This window comes from Astyanax mexicanus, chromosome 14 (genome assembly GCF_023375975.1).
Source record: "Astyanax mexicanus isolate ESR-SI-001 chromosome 14, AstMex3_surface, whole genome shotgun sequence".
Lineage (NCBI taxonomy): Eukaryota > Metazoa > Chordata > Actinopteri > Characiformes > Acestrorhamphidae > Astyanax > Astyanax mexicanus.
In genome coordinates, this window is record NC_064421.1 from 39,742,167 (window position 1) to 39,764,638 (window position 22,472).

At 38.8% G+C, this 22,472-nt stretch overlaps 1 protein-coding gene across 2 annotated transcripts in view; it reads right to left on the reverse strand.

The window, feature by feature from the left end:
* grid1a (glutamate receptor, ionotropic, delta 1a) overlaps nucleotides 1–20,781 on the reverse strand; it is a 738,749-nt gene extending 717,968 nt beyond the window's left edge. For both annotated transcript variants that reach the window (XM_049464094.1, XM_049464096.1), the window contains exons 1-2: nucleotides 20,358–20,781; nucleotides 10,091–10,246 (exon numbers count right to left, since the gene is read on the reverse strand). In XM_049464094.1, coding sequence (XP_049320051.1) covers nucleotides 10,091–10,246; nucleotides 20,358–20,436 — 235 coding nt within the window. In that variant the 5' untranslated portion in view covers nucleotides 20,437–20,781. The remainder of the gene's footprint in view (nucleotides 1–10,090; nucleotides 10,247–20,357) is intronic.
* Nucleotides 20,782–22,472: the final 1,691 nt, after the last annotated feature.

The following is a 22,472-nucleotide window of genomic DNA, read 5'->3' on the forward strand; positions in this document are numbered from 1 at the left end:
AACTTACAGACTGTTTCTTTAAATTCCATGCAAACATGCACAACTCTGTAAATCATCATTACAGTATGTCTAGCTTTGCTTCTATTGAGGATTTATTTTGAAGATGAAATTACTTAAATATGTTTGATTTTAACATAAATTCATTAATTAATCATTATTAAATATTTAGGAGATTCCAATGATCTGTTTAAATCCCAATGATGTGTAACCCCCCCCCCCCCCCCCCCCCCGTGCTCAACACTTATACAAGTTATAAATGCTGTGGGAGTGTGTGAAAATAGGAAATAATATAATATAGAAACAGCAATCCCCACTTTGTAATTTCACCTGATTTACACAGAAGTATAGCTTCTTTCATCCACTTCTTCTTTTAATCGGACAGCACACATGGTGCTACAGGTCATATTACTGTCTGGTTGCCAGTTCATTCTGTTTCAGTATAATTTTATGAATTCTGGGATGAGGCCACTATAAAAAGAGCTGTTTTAGTTAAATATTGGTCAGTGACTCGTGTAATGATTCGACATTATAACAGACCTGTTATAGCCTCCTAATGATGTCTGAACATACAAATCCAATCACCTACACATTCACAGAGCCCCCCGCCACGCCATGCCTTAAAGGGGATATAAACTCGATTGCAAATATTAAATATGCAGCAGAGATATTAAATGTATGCAGCTCGATGTGACAGGAGGTGGGAATTTGATTTGTATGAGGAAGATCCTGTTCCAGCAGGGAAATGTTCTTATTAAAGCAGCAGTCCATAGTATTTTTTCTTTTAAATAGAAAGCAGTAGTATTACTGAGTTGGGGTGGAATTAATAATATCAGTGCCCTGACACCAGCATCCCTGCAGTACCTAATAAATTAGTTTTAAAAACAGAGTGGTCTGGTAGGTAATTTTTTCACATGCTCTGTGCAGTTACACATTCTCACCAGAGAGGTCTCCAAACCCCCAAATCTCCAAAACTTACAGACTGTCACTTTAAGTTCATTGCAAACATGCACAACTCTTAAAAACATTATTATGTATATCTAGCATTGCTTCTATCCCGTCTTCTTTAGAAGATAAAATTGTTTAATTTAATGTTTGGAATTTTATTAACGCAATTTCTTTAAACCTAATTCATTTATTAGGAGATTTCAATGATTTGTTTGAATCCCCCTGTGCTCTGTGCTCAACACTCCAGTTCCAGTTATAAGTATACAATATGGACAAAAAATGCAATCTACTACAATGCTGTTTGATATCCTGATATTAATGTGAACGTGATAAATTAAGTTTAAACTATTTACCGTATTGTTCGCACTATAAGGTGCATTTAACCCTTGTGTGGTGTTCATATTTTTGTTACTTGTTTACTTTGTTACTTGTATTTAATTCAGCAAAATTAAGCAATTTTACATTAAAATGCTTTACACATGCTTGCTTCACCTAAATTGCAAGCAATATAAACAGCTTACATGGTTAATATTTGCCCTTTACCTTTCTTATGTTACATTTCTTTCAAAAAGTGCTACTCTTTTTTTATTAGTTTTTTAATAAAATGTAAAAGAAAATGAATTAAACTCAAGATATGAGTAGAAAATTTGTCTAGTTTCAAATTTACAAATGAAGCAATGTTTATTAGCCCTTTATTAGCCCAAACATACTGTATGTAATATAAATGTGTGTGTGTGGGGGGGGGGTGTACAGTGTGTGTTTATTGAAAATGTGTTTTGATATATGTTTTTCACAAAAAATGAGCCAATGCCAATGAGTTTGAGTTAGAAAAAATATTTTTTAGTATCATTTATTGAAAAATGAAAACGGGTCCCACAGACCCGAACACCACACAAGGGTTAAAATCCTTTAACTTTCCCAAACATTGACAGTGCCCCTTTTAATCCAATGCACTTTATGTATGAATTTAACCAGTCAGATTGTAAAGAGCAGTAAAGCCACTCTGCTAAAGTGCAGCGTTATAAAGGGGTTTCAGTATTAGCATTAGCTGCTTACCGCGCTAAGCGCTATTTCTTTCACTATTTAGAGAGTATGTTGGACGGTAGCCTGCTGCTAACCCCGGCTAGCACTGCTGGAGCAGCATTAGCATTAGCTGCTAACCATGCTAAGCGCTATCTCTTTCACTATTTAGAGAGTATGTTGGACAGTGGCCTGCTGCTAACCCCGTTTATATGTTCTGTTAATCTCAAATTATCACAAAATATATTTTTTATAACCACTAAATCTTGTAAAAACAATTTTGTTTTCTTCGCATCAATGCTTTGCGGTTAATAATACAGTAAATTAAAATATAAAGTTAGTGATATTTTTTGTAGATTGTAGATTGTACATTTTTGTACATTTTTATTCCTATCAATTCCTATCAATTAGTTCTTCATATTTTTGTTTTCATTATTTTTTACTGTTTGGTAATTTGTACTTATTAAATCCAAAACTATCTTTCTTGTAGTGAGTGCTATAGGAGGAATGTAGCCCCCCTTCCCCCCGAAATAACTGTCAGGCTTCACATTAAACCTCTCCAGTGACTCATGCAGGGTCGTCCACCACTGTATCCCAGTATGAATTCAGTCAACAACAGCCTCCACTTCTTCAAAAACATGGGAAAAACACGCCGCTCGCTCAAAGCCGCAGTCCTGCCGCCCCAGCGCTGCTTCACCCGGGTGGATAGGGGTTTTTTTTGTTTTTTTTTAGCTTGTCTTGTTTATTATTTATTTGTTATTTCTATTCTATTTCTATCCCGCCCCCCGGCTATTATTATCCTCATACCTGAGCCTGAGTCCCGTAGCCTTAACATAACTCTCGCAAGCTCTTTTCTCGTTCTGATAGCTTTTTATTCTCTGGATATTTATCACTGACATTTGAAAAAAGAGCTCCGTTGTGTACAGAAGGTAGGCGTGTTCAAATCCCCGAACAACATCCCAAATAACATCTGTAGCATTCCCACAAATCATATTTATTTTTGTGAAGTTGCACAACACAAAAACTCCTCCAGAATGCCAACAGGAGAGGAAATACAAATAAATATATAAGTATATGCTATTTTAAACAGTGCAAATAACAAAGAACAATGTGAAACCAGCCAACTAGAACCTACAGTATGTGCTGATGTAAGTTAAGCTAATTCAGTCATTTGTTTTGGTACATTCTTAAAAATAAAGGTGCTTCAAATGGATCTTTTGGTTCCATAAAGAACTATTTTTGTACAAGAGCTGTATGAGTTTATAAAAAGCTTATAAAAAATAGCATTACTTTTAGGTTCCCAGTACAGTGAGGGTCACAAATTACACAATTTCTCACTGTGGGAAACCACTGACTCACCTGGCTGCTCTCCAGAAACACGTTTCATCAAGAAAACACGCCAGAACTAAACACACAAGAACTAGAGATGCCATGCCAGAAAGAGAAGAGCATAGAGGAGAATACGCACTTAAAGTGAGTCAAAAATAAACTTAATATGAAGCAACTGAGCAAAATCAGAATTTACAAACGCCTGATCAGTTTATACTGAAATATGTACTTATATCCTCAACACAGAGTTAAATCAAATGTTTCAGTACTGCAGACATCATTTTTTATTGTTTTAAACAGCATTTATGAGCCTTTTAAACATGCTTATAACAAGCTCTTCCTGTATCTCCAGGATCAGCTCATCAGCCAATCAGCTCACAGTAGCAGTAATCCTAGTGCTAGTTTTTTGTAGGTAAACTAAAATATACAGACATGCTTTCTTTACGTTTTTAGTAAAATACTTTATTCTACTCTCTAAAATTAAAGAAATATTCAAAACAATTTGTTCATTATTATTTTTAATTTAAAGTTTTAGCTTTAGCTCCATTCTCCCCTATTCATAGAGCACTCACTCATGGTGGCTCCCTCTAGAGAATTTAACAGTAATTACATGATATATAACAAGTGGACAGAAAGTGCGCAGACTCTACATAAACAGCTCTGGTGTGTTTTGGACCCTTGGTTCTCTCTTTCTGGGATCTTATTTGTAGTATGTTGCCGCTGCTCCTGACTCCTAGTCGCCGACTGAGTCAGATATTAAATATGCTCAATATTTGCTGCACTGTAAACCCACACATTGTTTGAACTCAAATGATTTAAGTCTGTTTTACATAAAATTGGATATTTCTAAACAATACTCAACTATTTTGAGTTAGTTGAACATTTGTGGGCATATATACACTTGAACTGAGATCTTTGAGTTGAATCAACTTATTATAACTGAGTTTAGTCTGTTGTCATTAACAGCTTCTTTTCCATTGGCTTCTGTCACAATCGATTTGCATACTTGGTTTGTCCAACAGTTTCTGACTAACACTCACCATAAGTGTGTAGTGATTCCCCCTGGGCTTCCTCAGAAATAAATCAAGTTCCCCTTTAGTTGTAATAACTTAATGTTTTAATTTATGCTAACTCAAGTTTTCATTCCCCATTACTTTAAATTTTTTTTAGAAAATCAGCTGCCTTAAACTCAACTTATCCGGTCTTACAGTATAACAAAAATAAAAAAAAGTTAAATCAACTTCCTCTTTAGTTGTAATAACTTGATGTTTTAAGTTATGTTAACTAAGGTTTTCATTATCTAATACGTAACTTTTTTAAGGCAACCGGTTTCCTCAAATTTTTAAAGTAAATTCAATTTATCTGGGCTTACAGTGTGAGCATCGTCGACTGGCTGGTGATCAGTCAACAATGGCTCGGTGAGCGTCTTTCAGTAGGTGACACTATGCAACTGCCCATATACTGTATATATTTAAACGTACACACCATTGATACACTTTATTATTGCCAAAGGTATTTATTCGCTCATTCAAATAATTTAATTCAGGTTCCTATTACTTTCATGGCCAGCTAGGTATACAGATGTTTCTTAGTGCATTGTGGCAGGTGTAAAGTTTGGTGGAGGGGGGATTATTATGCTGTGGAGTTGTTTTGTTTGTCTCGTTGGTTCCAGTAAAAGAATCTCTTAATGCATTACTTTCTGCAATGTTCTGTATAAACAATAAAACATACATTTGTATATATATATATATATATATATATATATATATATATATATATATATATATATATATATAAAATCCTAATCCCATTGGTGCTGCTGTGCCTGATACACTCTTACCTTATCAGCCAGCACACACTTTAACACTGAGCTTAGATTGGTTCACCATCAAGATAACCAGTTAATAGCCTCCCAGCAGTGGTCCTACCACTGGTCCATTTCTATAGATGGAAATGGCAGTGGGGGACTGACAACAGAGGACCGACTATCAGGAGCTGCAAACCCACAGTGTGCCTATTAAAGCTGTATGTTGGCAAGAACTTGGCGATATGATATGTATCGCAATACAGTGTTCACAATTTTTACATATTAGTAAAACTGTCATTGTTATACAAAAACATCATATTTATAAAATCAGTGTTTAGTGGTGTTTAGTGGTCGGTTCTTCTGTCTGGGTGCTGCAGGAAGACGTGCAAGGGAACCCAATTGGCGAGGCATTTGTTAAATAAGAAAACAAATTAAAAAAAAACATGAACCAGAATAAAACGAGGAAACACATAGTAAACTATAGACTGAAAAAAAACAAAGAAACCTGCAACCTAACTAACCTAACCAACAACTAAACACAGACACAAAAGGCCTTTTTTATACACACAGAAGGAGACAGGAAACAGGAAACACCAAGGAACAGGTAACGAGGGGGAGGAGCTACAGAATGTCATATGGGGAACACAGAGCTAGGGCGCAGAGAGACACCGAGGAACACACAGGACCATCAGACATAAAAACAGTATGTACATCACGTCTGCATGTCATCTGGTAAAAGTAGATAGAAATATATATTTATTTCTTTTAAATATGCTGTTATTATACTACTATTATTGATTATGATGATTTTTCACCAGCCTTGATTTTTCACCCCCCCCCCCCCCCCCCCCCCAGCACTTGGTGTCCTACGTGCAGCACTGTCCACTTCAACTAGTTTAAAACAATATTCAATAAGTATTTAATATTAAAATTACATTATATTTTGCTTATATTATATTTGGTTATACAGCTCTGGAAAAAAATAAGAGACCACTTAAAAATGAAGCGTTTCTTTGATTTTACCAAATTGAAAACCTCTAGAATATAATCAAGAGGAAGATGGATGATCACAAGCCATCAAACCAAGATGAACTGCTTGAATTGTTGCATCAGGAGTAAAGCCATAAAGGTATCCAAAAGCAGTGTGTAAGACTGGTGGAGGAGAACATGCCAAGATGAAAACTGTGATTTAAAACCAGGGTTATTCCACCAAATATTAATAGATTTCTGAACTCTGAAAACCTTTTGAATATAAACTTGTTTTCTTTGCATTATTTGAGGTCTGAAAGCCATTTCTCATTTTCTGCAAATAAATGCTCTAAATGACAATATTTTTTATTTTATAGAATAAAACAACACTGTTCATTTTATTCAAACATATACCTATACATGATCCCATTGGCTAACATGATGAATTAAACATGATGAATATTTGCTGAGCATCGCCGACTCGTGAGTGTCTTTCAGTAGTTTACAGTATTCATTTTTTCCAGAGCTGTATTTTGAGTGCACTCGGGTCTTGACTTTGAATTTTTTAATATTAAATACTTGAGACTTAATTATCACTTACTTAGTAACATAGTGTCTTATTCCCACGTCTGCACTTATTGTTTAGGTACGAAACTGGCAGGATTTTTCAAACTGCTATGCGTGTAATCAGCAGGCAGTAAACAGGTCTGGAGACATGCTTATAATTAGCAATGGAACACAGGAATTTCACCGCCAGCGCTCTCCGCCGCGCTTTTGAACAAGAAAAACATGGACGGGAGCGTCGGATTCACAGCAGGTGGAGAGGCACCAAAGGGGAACATCACTGGAGCACTTTACACCAGAGACGAGAGGGACCAGCATGACCAAATGACTCAACGCTTCAACCCAGCTTTATCTTCACACAGCACACATCCTTACCCCTCAGAGAGAGAGTGTTTGGAGCGCGAGAGTGTGTGAGAGAGAGAGAGAGAGAGACAGAGAGAGAGAGAGAATAAGAGGGACCAGACTCAACAATCACAATCATTTTACCCATCACAAAAGAAGCCAGACACATCTACTTCTATCAATCAAAAAAAAGATATACACTGTTCCTTTGTCAGAAACAGACAGAGAAGAGTATGATTACCCCAGCTAGTGAATGAAAAGATGCACCTCTGTGTCTCAAACAAAAATAAAGATGCTTTAAAACTGTCCTTTGCGTGATCTTCCATGACATCCATAAAATTACACATTGTAGCACCTTTATTCTTGCTAATACATGTACAATATTTCTTTTGTTTGTAAATTAAATCTGTGTAAATAAATTATGAAATTAGTTTTTCATAAAATAACTAAATATTTAAGTATATACAGCTTTGAAAAAATATAAGCGACCACTTAAAAATGATGAGTTTCTTTGATTTTATTAAATTGAAAACCTCTGGAATATAAATCAAGTGGAAGATGGATGATCACAAGCCATCAAACCAAACTGAACTGCTTTAATTTCTGCACCAGGAGTAAAGCAGCATAAAGTTATCCAAAAGCAGCGTGTAAGACTGGTGGAGGAGGACATGCCAATACGCATTAAAACTGATTACTGAACTCTTAAAACTTTATTTATTTAACTTTATTTCAGACATTTCTCATTTTCTGCAAATAAATACTCTAAATGACAATATTTTTATTTGGAATTTGGGAGAAAAGTTTTTTGAAGTTTATAGAATAAAACAACAATGTTAATTTTACTCAAACATATAAATAAACCTATAAATAGAAAAATCAGAGAAAATTATTCAGAAACTGAAGTGGTCTCTTAATTTTTTCCAGAGCTGTAAGTATATCGTCGCTGTCCAATGAAAAACAAGTATCTTGATTTTTGTTTGTTTTTAGTTTATTACATAATTTGAACAGACAAACTGTCTAAGAATTTCTTGATAAGTGGACCAAACAACATACTTTAAAATTTCCTGAAATTACCTCTTTTTTTTACATTGACCTCCATTGAAAGTTTAAAAGTTTTTTTTTTTTCTATCCTGGAAAGTTGCTGGTTTGGAGATACTTGTTTTTAATTGGATAGTGAAAAAATACACAGTTGGTAAGTGGCTTAGCCAAACAATCCACAATGTAACACTGTAACATCAAACAGCTCACACACACAGCCTAGCCAATATATAAGCCAATAAATAAGCCATTAAATAAATAGATAAATAAATAGATAAATAGACACATAACGGCTCTTTAAAATCATGATTTACATGCAACTATTTACACTCAGCACTTCTCCACACCCACTGGTAAGAAGAGGCAGCCAATCACACACAGCATACTCTCAACTGGAAACCACCGTCCACCTAGAGAACTGCATCAGGCACTGAGGAGCTGAACCAGCACAATCCACAATCCACATTCCAATTCACATTAGGATCTGGATTCATATCATACACACACATTCACACACCTGTGCAATTTAGAGTATCCAATTCCCCCGATTTTCCTCTTTTTGGACTGTGGAAGGAAAGGAAATCCATACAAAAACAAGAAGAACATGGAAACTCCACTCAGATAGAGACTTGAAACCAAGATTCCAGTGCTGGGAGCATAAACGTGCCAAACACTAAGCCACCAAACCATACCATACAGTAAATGATGAAAAAACAGGCTTGAACCGGCTTAAAAAGCACCAATCAGAAAGTACGGTGATGTCACTTCCAGCTACTTTCGAGGGAAACATGTACCATCAAATAATTACCCGTTGATTAAGACATAGCTGACTAATAGCACAGCAAACAATCACAGATAATTATATTTTACTTCATTCTATTAGCTTAGTTTGTTAAAATAAATTAAAATAGATGAAATCCAAACATTTACAATTATATCTAAATTAAGTTACATTGATGATGTTTAGAAATGTCTGTCCATGTGCATCTTAAATGTCCACAAAAGCCACAATGTCCATATTTAGATACAGTTTTAGAGAGTAGCTCTGTTATAATTAAGCAATAATACACAAGAGGGAGTGCTATAATATGTAATATTGGCGCTGCTGTGCTGCAGTCGTAGGCACGATGCTGCAGGCCAAACCTTGAGTGTATTATTGTGATTATACCAAACTTCCATTATCGCTGTTTATTGACAGATTTTACATTGAAGAGGACGAGAAAATACAATCTGTTAGGTTATAAAAACTCTGCGAGTTAAAATAGTTCCATTGCTGCTCTATTTGTAGCTGCACTGTTTGGTTTGTAAGCGCTGCATCGTTGCTAAGTTCCCTGTATGTGGTGGAGTAATACATGGAGAGCTTTGGTTACAGTGCATTACTGGCTGATAAGGGCAATCACAGAACACCTCTCAGCCAATCACATTGCAGAGTCAGAGTCAGAACTAACTGTGGTAAATTCAGTGACAGCCTGTGTGAAACAGCATTGTAATATGTAAAAAGGCTTTACTTTAAAAGGTTATTTACACATATGTCTCTGTATCTCAAGATTGTTTAGGGTACCAAATTAATATCAAAATATTCCAGAGTATTGATGCGATAATTGTATTCTTTGCAATATTAAAAAAAATAAAATAAATACATGGTAAATTTTTATATCAAATAAGTATAATATAGTTTAACTTTACATGAAAAAGAGAGGGACCATCATGACCAAATGACTCAACAGCTCAACACAGCTTTATCACACAGCACACATCCTTACTCCTTACAGAGAAAGAGAGAGAAAAAGTATGTTTCGAGCATATGAGAAAGAAAGAGAGAGAGAGAGAGAGACCAGACAGAGACAAGACTCAGCAACAATCATTTTTTCCAGCATAACAGAAGCCAGATACACAAAACCCAGAGAAAAGCACAGCAACCACCAACACAGGAACAGGCTCCTCCAACAACTTCACCACTAACACTCCAACTCACAGCCTTATGGAAAGGAGACCCGCAACTTATTGAGCAGCTGCTCAGCCAAAATGATAAAGCCGGGCAGTACAGTTAATTGATCACGGAGATCGATCACTTACCTTCTTGCACTGCCTGGAAGGGGTTGTTGGGTTCGATCAGTTTGATAGAATGGGTGATCCGCTCGCTTTGCAGGATGTCGTCGTTCAAGCTCAGGTCCGAAATGGCCAGCTGGAACACTTCATCATCCCGGATTGCGTTTTGTTCAAAAATAGCACCTGTTGGGGAGGAGGAGGAAAAAAAATCAATACACAATAAAACAACTGATACTATTTTGTTCAAATTAGGTTCAAAATGCCTCCACAGCCATCATATTTTTATGACTGGTGTAAACTTAGACCTCCATTAGACCGGTTTAATTATTTATTTTGAATTTTATTCTTAACTTGGATGGCCAATTACCAAATCCCTGTTTAAAAGAACTTCCCCATATCACCACTATCACTAATAATGCCTTCTTCAATACATGTGAGGACTATAGGGGACTAGGGAACCAACACTTTTAAAGGAAAACACCGGATTGCCAGCTCTGATACAACAGCTAACAGACGCCTCTAGTGACCAACATCACACTACGAACTATAAGGGGAGAGAGCACCTATGACTGTACCCATCCAGAAGGAGCATGCTCAATTGTGCTCTCTCAGACTCCGGCTGCTGATGGCATATAGCATGACCCAGGATTCAAACCAGCCTCAGATCCTCAGATCACAGCGGTAGTGCCTTAGTCACCTGGACCGCTTGGATAGGTAGGACCCTTCCATTGGTTAATAACTGCTTGGGTGATTAAATCCAGCAGATAACAAGATAACTGATGCAGTGATAAGCTTCTCATTTGTGGAAAGACACATCCTGTGTCTAAGGAGATGCACTAAACTACTCTACTACTAAAATCATGTTAACAACTTAACCTAGGTTCAACACATTATTAAAAAGTGTAAGGACAGTGGGGAAACATCATCTTCCAAGGAAGCAACGTTCAAAAGCAAGGGCTATGCTATGTAAAAGCATTTCCACATGTACAATGTGAAGGAAACCCAATGGATTGGGACTGAACATCTGTGTAGCCTTAAGTAAACCACTTATCAGTGAGATTAACTGGCAAAAATTGCTTCAATTTGCTAGGGAGCAATGGAAGAAGGTCATGTGAAAGTCTGATAAGTCCAGATTTAGCCTGTTCCAGAGTGATGGAGCATCAGGGTAAGAAGAGAGGCAGGTGAAGACATGGCTTTTCCTACCATTGCTTTGCTGATGATGACACCCAGCTCTATCTGTCATTCTCACCTGAAGATCTTTAGATCTCTGCATGGATATCACAGTGTCTCTCAGACATATCCTCATGAATGAAGAACCATCACCTCCAGCTCCATCTATCCAACACAACCTCGCCATAAACATCGACTGTCTCTCTCTCTCACCGACAAAGGTTGCTAGGAATCTGGGTGTTCTGGTTGATGACCAGCTCTCCTTCACGCACCATGTGGCCTCAGTTGCTCGATCCTGCCGCTTTGCACTTTATAACATCAGAAAAAATTTGACCATTTCTGATGGAGCAGGCCACCCAACTCCTGGTACAAGCAGTGGTCATCTCCTTGACTCGCCTAGACTACTGCAATGCCCTACTAACTGTGTAGTAAAACCACTCCAGATGATCCAGACGCAGTCACCCCACTGCTCATTGAGCTCCATTGGCTACAAGTTGCTGCTCGCATCAAATTCAAAGCTCCTACAATCGCCTACAAGGTGATGACAGAACAGCTCCTTCCTACCTGCACTCACTCCTGAAGGCTTACGCTACCTCCCGGCCGCTGCGCTCCTCCAATGAACTCGCTTTACCAAACAAACATTCACACAAAGCAATCCAGACTGTTCTCATACAGAGTTCCCCAATGGTGGAACAAACTACCTTCCACTACCAGATCAGGAGAATCTCTCACTATCTTTAATAAACTCCTGAAGTCAGAGCTCTTCAAAGAGCACTTACTCTCCTAACACCTCTAACTAACTACCTTCTACTACCAGATCAGGAGAATCTCTCACTATCTTTAAGAAACTCTTGAAGACTGAGCTCTTCAAAAAGCACTTACTCTCCTAACACCTGTAACACACAAACTACTACTAACCTCATTTCCTTCTTCCCCTCCTTTACTCCTCTATCCCATTATTTCCATTTGACCTCTTTTAGGTCCTATCTTAAATTTTCTTTTTTCCCCTTGAACTTCTATTACTAAATGTACATCATTACTGTAATTTGCATTGGACAAAAGTGTCTGCCAGATGTAATGTTATGTAATGTAATGAAGTCATGCTCCCATCATGCCTACTGCCTACTGTACAAGCCTGTACAGAATGAGGTCAGCTGACTGTCTGAATACACTGAATATAGACCAGGTTATTCCATCAATGGATTTTTTCTTCCCTGATGGCACGGCCATATTCCAAGATGACAATGTCAGGATTCATGAAGCTTAGATTGTGAAAGAGTGATTCAGAGAGCATGAGATCATCATTTTCACACATGGATTGGCCACCAAAGAGTCTAGACCTTAACCTTATTGAGAGTCTTTGGGCTGTGTTTTCAATCACCTATCATCAATACAATTTCTCTGGATAGAGATCAATGCTGTGAATGCAGTTTTTAAAGATGCAAATTATTTAAGTCACAGTCTTATATGACCATATATCTACCAGCACTGCTTTTATTCTCTTGGGCATGGAGGTCACTAGAGCTTCCTTCTACAATTTTGCAGAGCCTAGTGACATATTGGTGGTTGTATTGAGCACTGTAAAGACAGCATCAGTTCAGAAGGTAAAAAATTACTTATTTATTTCATAACTACAGTTGCAAGAATAAGTATGTGAACCCTTCGGGATTACTTGGATTTCTGCATGAATGAATCATTAAATGTGTTCTGATCTTCATCTAGGTCTCAACAATAGACAAACACAGTTTGCTCAAACTAACACCACATAAAAATATATATGTTTGCATGGTTTTGCAACAAGACGACGACCCAAAACATAGAAGTAAATCAACAACCGAATGGAGCTTCAACAGAAGAAAATAAGCCCTCTGGAGAGTCCTGACCTCCTCAACCCAATTGAGATGCTGTGGCATCATGACCTCAAGAGAGCGGTTCACAGCAGATATCCCAAGAATATTTAGCTGAACTGAAACAGTTTAGTGAAGAGGAATGCTCCAAAATTCCTCTTGACTGTTGTGCAGGTCTGATCTGCATTTGGTTGAGATTTTTGCTGCCAAAGGAGAGTCAACCAGTTATTAAATCCAAAGGTTCACATACTTTTTTTTACCCCCTCACTGTGAATGTTAATATGTTGTGTTCAATAAAACCATGCAAACATATATATTTTTTGTGTGGTTTTAGTATAAGCAGACTGTGTTTGTATATTGTTGTGACTTAGATGAAGATCAGAACAAAATGACCAGTTTATGCAGAAATCCAAGTAATCCCAAAGTGTTCATTTATTTATTTATTTTTACCGATTGACAGCACCTTTAACAGATCCGACTCCCACATCAGCTCGCTCAGTTATATTCTAGGGAATCCAGAGGGCCTACAAGTTTGTGCTTTTCCTGATTGAGCTCAGTTAACTCATGAACTCTTGAAGACTCTGAAAATATTCCTGACGTGTTTAATCAGATTTTACAGAAGGGAAAGCGCTGGAGTCTGCAGGACTGAGGCTGAGAGCTTGTTGGCTGGTCCACGCAGAACGTTCACCTCTCTGTAACCCTGCAGCCTGGCTGTAATTCGATTCAGGACCACGGAGAGCACCGATGACTGAATCGGGCCATTGCTTCATCCGCATTCTATGCACGCCTCTAATTCGTTAAGGGCTTTTCACAGTTTATGGATGCTCAGTGGGTTGTAATCCGGCGGGACAATCAGTTCTGTCAAGTGCAAAGGACAGGAAGCGTGCATGGCAAACAAGCAGGCAAGTTTTGCCCACTTTATACAGCCGACATTAACCATGCACATCCAAGTAGAATTTCAGAATGATTGGAATGGGTTGATTAATATATCAAAAACAACACATTAACTACAACAATAGCTTTACTGACAAGCGATACATTGTGACTGATTACTTACTATAGCATTTTCTTTTTTTCTAGTATTACTGATACACAGGGGTTGGACAATGACAATGGGAGGTTTCCTGGCTAAATTGGAGCAGCCTGGTGGTCAATCTTCATTAATTGCACATTGCACCAGTAAGAGTGTGAAGGTTCAGTTAGCAGGGTAAGAGCACAGTTTTGGCCTTATGGGTGACATACCCATACAAACGAGGACAATTGTTGGTGCACGTCTTGCTGGCGCATCTTTGACCAAGACAGCAAGTCTTTGTGATCAGTGGTGCAAAAAAGGGGGTATGCAGCGTATGCGACACATAGGGGTGCTGCACTAGAGGGGGCACCAAATCGAAAAAACGGAAAATTATTTCTAGTTGGCATTTTCTGCAAGAGCTGTTTGTTCATGTATGATAATACACAGGGGGCCCTATTTTAACGATCTATAGCGCACTAGGTAATTGCGATTTGCGCAGTTGGATTTAGGGGCGTGTCCTCTGTCTTTGGTATCTTGAGGGCGCGAAAAATACGCCTTTTTAATTTAACGTTTTAATTCCCTTAATTATTCATGGGTGGGTGCCGAGTGGTCCAGCGGTCTAAAGCGCTGCCACTATGAGCAGGAGGTCGCAGGTTCGAACCCCAGCTCATGCAGCTTTGCCATCAAGCTGCCGGCGTTAGAGGGAGCAAAATTGGCCCTGCTCCCTCTGGGTGGGTAGATGGCGCTCTCTCCCCACATCACTCCCATGGTGATGTCTGCAGCACAGGGCGTCTGTGAGCTGATGTACCGGAGCCGAGCCGCTGTGCTTTCCTCCAAGCGCTCTGGCTGCTCGGCAATGCTGCATCAGCAGCAGCTCGAAAAGAAGCGGTGGCTGACTTCACATGTATCGGAGGAAGCATGTGTTAGTCTTCACCCTCCTGTGTGTTGAGGTATCACTAGTGATAGGGGGAGTCCTAATGAGTGGGTTGGGTAATTGGCCGTGTAAATTGGGGAGAAAATGGGAAAAATATGAAAAAAAATAAAAAAAAAAAATATATATATATATATATATATATATATATATATATATATATATATATATATATATATATATATATATATATTCATGGGTGTGTTTTGGGCGTAACGTGAAATAAACCAATCAGTGTGTCTGTAGTCATTACCTTTAAGAGGCAGGTGTGCGCTGACTTTTGTTTGTTCCTATTTTAAGAGCGCATAGGAAACTGACTGCACCTCATGCTGTGAAGATACACCAGCAGTTTAGGGAAGAGTAAAGTTATTTTATTCTTTATTCTGTTTATTGTTTAAGTAAAAACTGGGTTTGCAACACTGAATATTAATCAAGCAATCGATTATTTACACTGGAGGGGGACCCTTCAGTCCCCAAAAACGACTCTAGGACCTAAAGGAAAGCACTTTTTTGTGCTTAACGTATAATTTTCAGGCCTTTTCAGGTAAAACTGCTTCTTCAACAGAGATAATGCTGAAAGAGTAACCAACATTTTAAACAGGCACGCTATTAACGTCCCGCAGCGCAAATGCCACGGATACTCCATGCGGCTGGTGACTTAAAGGAATCCATTAATCAAAACACTCAATGATAGCAGCTCTAACATTCTCCAAATCTCAATTTACGCATAAACCCTTAATAAAAAAGCAGTGTCAGGGTCATCAAAACAATCACAAAACAAACCAAAAGCTGCTTGACCAAGATAAGTGAGGCCCAGCTGTAGCAACCCAGAGTTAGCGACTAAATAAAGCGTCTGAAGTTCTAAAATAGCACTCTAATGATGGTGATCACTGTTTTATAACAGCCTCGGTTGATTCATCAAATCAGATCCTAATGGAAATCTACCTTTAACACATTTCAACATCAGCTAAATGCGTCTTTTCGAAGAATTAAGCCCAGGGTAGCATCCTGCAGGCCTGTGATGCTCTTTAATTGTAAGCTAGTGAGAACATTAAGCCAGTTCTCATTAGGTGCCAGATGCCATTAAGCAAATTTCCATATGGCTTCTAATGCAGAAACATCAGCATAAGCTCAATATATGTGAGCTAATCTGCAAGCTGAGTCAGTCATCCACCTCTGCACTCGAACAGAAATCAGACTGAGAGCGAGGGATCACTTCCATTGGGTTTAAAATATGCTCCACTATTTACACTAATTTCTAAATATGTGCTGTTTTAGTGTATTTAGGTACAAAATATATTAATGCAAACAATGTAGCCTAAAAAGCTTAAAAAGCATGAACTCAGTTTAAGCTATTTTTATTGTTTTACTGCTGGCTAGTACAGATGTACCTACATATTGATAGCATTATGCCATGAGGTGTTTTGTTTATTGTTTATTTTATTATGTTATTATGTTTATGACCTGTGTTTTAAGCTAGCAAGCATTAACTATTTTGCCAGCATAGCATGTTTTTGTTTGTGTTTCAAGGTTAAGCTAGTCTGAATCTGCATGATGAACCAGACCAAGCTACACAAACAGCATTGGTCAAATTAAATAACCAAACTGGTTGACCAGCATAACCAGAAAGACCAAGCTAGACAACCAGAATGAGCTAGCTTGACCATGTTGGTTAACCAAGTATAGATAGCTCACTGACTAACCATGCTTGTTGACCACCAACATTAGACCATTCTGGTTAACCAACTAAACTGTGCTGGTTGAACAACTAGACTGTGCTTGTTGACCAACTAGACTGTGCTGGTTGACCAACTAGACTGTGTTGATGGAAAAAACTAGACTGTGCTCGTTGACCAACAAGACTAGACTGTGCTGGTTGACCAACTAGACTGTTCTGGTTGACCAACTACACTGTGCTGGTTAGATAACTAGACCATGCTTGTTGACCAACAAGACTATACATTTCTGGTTGACCAACTAGACAGTGCTGGTTGACCAACTGCACCATGCTTGTTGTCCAACAAGACTAGACTATGCTGGTTAACCAACTAGGCTGTGCTTGTTGACCCCCTAGGCCATGCTTGTTGATCAAATATACAATGTTCATTGCCATTGACCATGCTGGTTGAGCTACTAGAAGATGCTGATTGACCAACAAGACTAGACTATGCTCTTTGACCAACTAGACAATGTTGGTCAACCAACTACACCATGCTTGTTGACCAATGAGACTAAACCACATTTGTTGTCCAGCAGGACACGACCTTGATTGTTGTCCAGCAACACTAGACCATGCTTGTTGAGCAACTAGAGTGTGCTTGTTGACCATCTAGACCCTGTTGGTTGACCAACTACACCATGCTGGTTGTCGATCTAGACCCTGTTTGTTGTCCAACTAGACCGTGCTTGTTGACCATAAAAACATTGTCATTGACCAACTAGACTATGCTCATTGACCAACCTGACCATGCTTGTGGACCAACAAGACTAGATCATACTTATTGGCCAACAAGACTAGTCCATGCTTGTTGTCCAACAAAACCAGACCATACTAGTTGAGCAACTAGACTGTGCTGGTTGATCAACTAGACCATGCTTGTTGACCAGAAAGACTAGACAATGCTCATTGACCAACTAGACTTGACTATGTTTGTTGTCCAGCAAGACTAGACCATGCTTGTTGCCCAGCAAGACTATACCATGCTTGTTGTGCAACTAGACCATGTTGGTTAGCCATCTACACCATGCTGGTTGATCATCTAGACCATGTTTGTTGACCAACTGCTCCGTGCTGGTTGACAAAAGAAAAATTCTCCTCATTCTCCTTAACCCACTAGGGCATGCTCATTGACCATCTAGACCATTCTCACAGATCAACTAGTCCATGCTTATTGTCCAACAAGACTAGATTCTATTAGTTGATTGACTAGACTATGCTGGTTGACCAATTAGACCATGCTTGTTGACCAGGAAGACTAGACTATGCTTGCTGACCAACAAGACAATGCTTATTGACCAACTACACCATGCTTGTTGCCCAACAAGACTAAACCATGCTTATAGACCAACTAGACCATGTTGGTTGACCAACTAGACTGTGCATGTTGACATCTAGGCCATGTTGGTTGACCAACTACACCATGCTGGTAGACCATCTAAACCATGCTGGTTGATCAACTAAACCATGCTGGTTGATCATCTTAACCATTCTCATTGACCAACTAGACCATGCTGGTTAACCAATTAAACCATGCTGGTTAACCATTTACAAAATTTTTATTGACAAAGAATGTGGTGTTTGACCAACTAAACCATGCTGGTTGACCAAAAACACTGCTTGTTGGCCAATTAGATCATGCTTTTTTTAACCAAAAAGACAGTGTTTGTTGACCAACTAGACCATTCTCAAAGACCAACTAGACCATGCTGATTGACAAACTAAAAGATGCTCATGGATTAACATGACTAGACCATGCTTGTTGACCCAACTAGAAAATGTATTGGTTGACAAAATATAGACCATGCTGGTAGAACATCTAGACAAGACAAAACTATAGGTTTTAACAAAGCATTACTGTGTTTTTTGGTCTTCAACTAGTAACAAGTCTGATATACTGGCTACTAAAGTGTGTGGATGTGCTGGAAAACAAATATCTGATTGTTTTTGATTATAAATGGCAATCTCAAACAGAGACACAACAATTACATCACAGTCTAACCACTGTGTGTTCCGCCAGTCTTCAACAACTCCCCATTTCACCTCTTTCAATTCAGCTTTAGGTCTCCATGCCAGCCCAAATTCTACACACTTCACCACCCATGGGCTCCCGTTTACACCCAGCCAGAAGCGGTGGACTCTGCTGAGGCAGTGAGGTAATGAGGCAGTGAGGTAATGCTGCCTTGGCCACGTCTCCATCTACACAGCAGCCAAAGCTTCCCGCACGCTTCCTGCCGCTCACCCAACAGCCTTAACATTACGCTCACGTTCCCTACAAAGTTAGGGGGCTCGGAGGAGGGAGGGGGCTATACACATACACCCTCACAATCACTTTTAATATGCAGCCAGAGCACAAGCCTGCAGGAGTAACGGGACGTCCCCTAAATCCCTCGGTTTAGATCTACAGGGCTGTTACTGGTTTCTGAGCTTAAAAAAAATGAACAAAAAATTATAAACATTGTGGAAAAGCCCTTAAGTCACACAAGCCTAAAGCTGACAAGCATGTGTGACAATAGAAAAGCAGCAAAAGATGATTTACAACTAGTCAAGTAATAAATAAATAAATTCATTAATCAATAACAATATAATATAAGCAATGTTTTTTGACCAAACAAGGTAAAAAAAAAGAAAGATCAAATAAATAATTAGTGAACTAATGGAACTAATAGCAAACCAAACATTAAGATAGATTAAGAAATAGGTCCCATGCACAAAACGAGCAGAAATAAACACACAGAAAAAATATCAGATGAATAAATTATAAACACACACACACACATATATATATATATATATATATATATATATATATATATATATATATATATATATATATATATATACATGCAGACAGACAGACAGAGATGTAAAACAATAAATAAATAAAAACAATTTTGTCTCTATGTAAACATGAGTGAACATGAGAAGTGAATTTGTAAATATATAATAAAAAATTAACAAATAAATCAATAAATACTTTTTTGATGCTCTCCATTAAACACTCTGAATAAATAAATTGATAGGTAAACAACAGTAGGTAGATAAACAAATGAATGTAATGAAAGGTATGAAGGTAATGAAAATAATAAACAAATAAATAAATAAAAATTATATAAATAATCTCCAAAAACCTACTCTAAAAAATGAATAAGTAAACAACAGTATCAATGAACGAATGGGAGAATAAATAAAGGAATAGTTTTTTATGCTTCTGCAAAAACACAAATATATACATAAATAAATAAATAAATAACTTTTCGTTTCTCCGTCAAAAGCCAAAAGCACACCATGGACCATAGATAGCACCCCCCAACCCCCCTCACCCCAACCCCCCCAAACCCCAACAAAACCACCAACCCACCATCACAAAACATCTTCACCAGCTTCACCCTGACCATCATTATCATTTTTATCACCTTCCTCACATAAATCATCTAAATCATTATGACCATCAGTAGCAGCATCATCATCATCAGCAGCAGCAGCAGCAGCAACTACACGGCCAGGCAGACGCAACTACACCGGGCGGCTCGAGCGCCGCGTTCCCCCCAATACCCACAACACGCGCACACACACACACATACACACACACGCGATTCCTTATCCATTCTTTTTACCGATGTGGATGATGGAGTCCGCCCGCGCCGCGTGCCCCTGCAGGAGCCACAAGGAGAGGCTGATCACGAGCAACTCCATCTCCGCGTCTCGCGCCGGTGCACGCTTTCATCCACGCGCCCCGCGAACAGCCCCGAAATCCAGTTCCCAGCGCGAGAGAGAGGGATGCAGCGCGAGCGGATGAGGCAGAATAACCCGGGTTAGATGTAACGTTAGTCCGGCTTCTCCACAGAGTTGCGCGTTAGAACAGAGAGAAAAAGAGAGAGGGATAGAGAGATATATATATATAGAGATAGATTGGTGGACTGAACACTCTCAGGAGGACGAACACAAATAGACAAAAAGAGAGAGAGATAGAAAGATAGATAGAGAGATAGAGATGAATTCAGCGGAGAAGCACGCGCGCGCTCCACGGCTCTCTCTCTCTCTCAGTGTGGCTTGGATACAGCAAACTGCGGAGCAAAGAGGGGACCCCCCTCCTCCTCCTCTTCTATCCCCTCCCTCTCTCTCTCTCTCTCGCTCTCTCTCTCCACTACACGCGCGCGCGCATGCAACAGGGTGGTGGTCTTTGGGTGGGCTTTTTTGGCTGGGTTCTCTTGGTTTCTTCACAGCCGTCCGAGGAACCGAGGAGGATCCTCCCTTCAAAGTGAAGCAGAGCGAGCGAGCGCGCGCGCGAGACTCCGACAGTCCTGCTGCTGATCAATCACTTCCTAACTCGGGACTCCCGGACCTGGACCTGCAGACATCCATCCATCAAGACCCCCGGAGCTCCGGGAAAGAGAAAATATCACGCCGAGGATTCGCCCCGTCCCGCCGGGGAAGCGCTGAAACAGAATAGGCGGTGAAACAGAACCGGCTTCAAGAGCGCCTGGCTTCAAGAAGCTGCCGGCTTTGCCCTCGTGCGCTCTCACACAAGTGGAGGAGAGGCTCCAAACCCTTCGTCCACAAAAGGATGTGCAGCATGGATGGGTGGATTGGTGGATTGATAGATGGATGGATGGGCGCGAAAGGAGGTACTACTACTTTTAACGCTGTGATTATGATGATGATCAGGACGTTGGAGGACGATGGATAGAAAAATAGATAGATGGATGGATGGGTCACGGAGACGCAGAGCAGTGAATCCCCTCAAACAGGTGTCTGGTCTATAGATCACTGTAAAAAAAACTGTTTTGTGTCTTTTTATTTTATTTTTTTTCCTCTGGAAACAAAAAATACACTTACTGAACAAAACCTTCTGTAAAACTGGATTACACAAATAATCTGTACTTTTGACAGATTTTAAAAGTAATCTGAATTTGAGCAATACGTGTCTTTTTCTATTATTCTACAAACCAATACTGTTGTTGCATATACAGCTCTGGAAAAAAAGAGACCACTAAAAATGATGAGCTTCTTTGATAAACCTCTGGAATATTATCAAGAGGAAGATGGATGATCACAAGCCATCAAACCAAGCTGAACTGCTAGATTTTTTTGCACCAGGAGTTACATAAAGTTATCCAAAAGCAGTGTGTAAGACTGGTGGAGGACAACATGCCAAAATGCATGAAAACTGTGATTGAAAACCAGGGTTATTCCACCAAATATTGATTTCTGAACTCTTAAAACTTTATGAATATGAACTTGTTTTCTTTGCATTATTTGAGGTCTGAAAGCTCTGCATCTTTTTTGTTATTTCAGCCATTTTTCATTTTCTGCAAATAAATGCTCTAAATGACTATATTTTTATTTGGAATTTGGGAGACATGTTCGTAGTTTATAGGATAAAACAACAATGTTCAATGTACAATTGTATTTTATGATTTTCACAATACATTGATGAACAAACACTTGTTAAACACAGGTAATTGCTGTTTTTTACAAAGATTTTCTAGCACCCTTTCTGCCAGAAAATGAATTGAATTTCATGATTTTAAAGTACATTGCTAAACAAATAAATGCAAAAAAGCAGGCACATTTCTGGCAGCAGGGGTGACAAAAAAATTTTCTTTTTTTTTTTTTTACAAACATTTCCTAGCACCTCCGCTGCTAGAAATTAATTGCACATCTTTAATCAACATTTTCCAATAAATAGAAAAGCATATATTATATGATATGAGTTATATTTGATGATT